At 40.3% G+C, this 2190-nt stretch overlaps 1 protein-coding gene across 1 annotated transcript; it reads right to left on the bottom strand.

Annotated features, from left to right (window-relative positions):
* Positions 1-696: 696 nt before the first annotated feature.
* On the bottom strand, positions 697-1893 carry LOC148009606 (pentatricopeptide repeat-containing protein At1g11290, chloroplastic-like). Its single transcript, XM_087672816.1, has one exon. It carries the CDS (start codon positions 1891-1893, stop codon positions 697-699), a length of 1197 nt encoding a protein of 398 aa, XP_087528942.1.
* Positions 1894-2190: the final 297 nt, after the last annotated feature.

Raw genomic sequence — 2190 nt, 5'->3', positions numbered from 1 at the left:
CTCGTGCTTCCTCAATGAAGCCACATTTCATGTATAAATTAACCAAAGCTTTGACAACCAAAGGATCCAAATCAAACCCTTCTTTAATGATTTGCATGTGAATTTCTTGGCCCTTAGCTATGGCTCCCATTGTGGTACATGTCCCTAAACTGCAAATAAATGTGCAAGAATCTAGAAATATTCCTTTTAACAACATCTGATCAAAACAATCCAGTGCTCTTCCACACTGCCCATGTTAACAACACCCTGTGATTAATGCATTCCACGAGACAACTGTTTTAACTACTAGATCATTATGCAATCTCTCAGCTTCTACAAATAAGCCAGCTCTTGCATAAGCATCTACCAGTGCATTGGCAACAAATTCATCTTGCAAAAAGCCCTCTTTTACAATTTTTGTATGTGTTTCTTGAACCCAGCCTAAAGACCCTAGCCTCCCACCAACTTTCAAACTACACACATAAGTGACATCATTAAAAGGTACACTCTCAAACTGCATTTGCTTAAGACAGCTTAGAACTTCCTCATTCAGGCCCTGTTCCATGTACCCAATAATCAAAGCATTCCAAAGACAACATCTTGGATGGTTGAGGTGTCAAACACATACTGCGCTTCTAGAATTGAACCTATTTTGGCATACACATTCACCAAACTGTTGACTATGAAGGGATCACTCTCAAGCTCTTCCTTGACAACCTATGCATCATGTGTGGCATGCCTCTTCTGCACGTTTCCTGATGTGCTGCATACTTTTAGCACACAAATATGTGTAATTATGTTTGAACCCACACCCTCCGATTGCATCTTATCAAAGCACTCTAAAGCTTCCTTTGCAAGTCCATGTTCAACATACCCAAAGATAATTGCAGTCGAGCAAACAACATTTCTGAGTGGTAGGTCATCCAACACCTGATGTGTTTCTAGAAGTAGTCCACATTTCACATACATGTCTATCAAGCTAGTGGCAACACCGAGATTTCTTTCAAGCCCCTCAATAGCAATTTCAACATGGAAACCTTGGTCCCTACCATTGGCGCATATGCTTCCACAACATTTTAAAATGGATATGTAAGTAATAGCATTAGGAGAGAGACCACTTTTTATCATCTTTCCAAACAAATCAAGTGCTTCCTCACTAAGTCCCTCCTCAGCATAGCCTGCTACTAATATGTTCCATGAGACTACAGATTTAACTATCAAATCATCAAATGCATCCTGTGCATCTTCAAGTGAACCACATCCTTCCTTCACAATCAAAGCATGGGATTTATTCCTCTCATCTAAAGCTCCCATGCTCCCACAAGCTTTTAAAATGTAGACAAATGAGGCACCATCCAGCGAAGCATAATCTTGCACTTGCATGGCATTAAAATAATCCAAAGTTTTCTCACTCATGCCATTTCTGACAAAACCTACAATCAGTGCAGTCCAAACAACTACATTTTTAACTAGTAGGTCATCATACGCATCATGAGCTTCTACAAATGATCCACATTGGGCATATGCATCAATCACACTATTGATAACATACTGATCCCTTCCAAACCCGTGTTTCACAATCTCACAATGTACACCTAGAACCCCATCTGTTATTCCCATGGTAGAGCAACATGGCATAGAAGAAATGAAGGTAACCACATTTGGTGAAAAATCGTCCATCTTCATCCATTGCAATGTTTCTAATGCCTCATCCTCTAGACCGTGGTCAATGTATCGTGCAACCAAAGCATTCCATGAGACCACATCTCGAGTTGGAAGTTCATCAAATACCTCAAGTGCTTCTGCCAATGACCCACACTTTGCATACATATCCACCAGTGTATTGCCAATATGTAGATCTTTTTCAAAGCCATGTTTTATGATTTCATTATGTAATTCCCGACCACTATCCATGGCTCCTATCTTAGAACATGATTTCAAGATGCAGACATAGGTGACACCATCAATAAATATACCCTGAAGTCACATATCTGCCAAGCACTTTAGTGCTACCTCAGCAAGTCCATGCTCCATGTATTCTGCAAGCATATTTGTCCACATTATAGCATCCTAGTAAGGCAACTCATCCATGAATGCATGTGCTTTCCCAAAGAGACCACATTTGGCAGACATATCTACCAGCTGAGTACAAACAAAAGCATCCTTCTAAAACCCCTCATTGCCACATCCACATGTAGTTTCTGGCCAATA

This window comes from Lygodium microphyllum, chromosome 30 (genome assembly GCF_053477565.2).
Source record: "Lygodium microphyllum isolate KBCC chromosome 30, Lygodium_microphyllum_v1.1.10, whole genome shotgun sequence".
NCBI classification, from domain to species: domain Eukaryota; kingdom Viridiplantae; phylum Streptophyta; class Polypodiopsida; order Schizaeales; family Lygodiaceae; genus Lygodium; species Lygodium microphyllum.
Note: the sequence above shows the minus strand (reverse complement) of the source record. Positions and strands in the feature narration are given on the sequence as shown.

What these genes read in the sequence shown, in the direction of transcription:
- LOC148009606 (XM_087672816.1), bottom strand. Translation starts at nt 1,893, where the DNA reads ATGGATAGTGGTCGGGAATTACATAATGAAATCATAAAACATGGCTTT.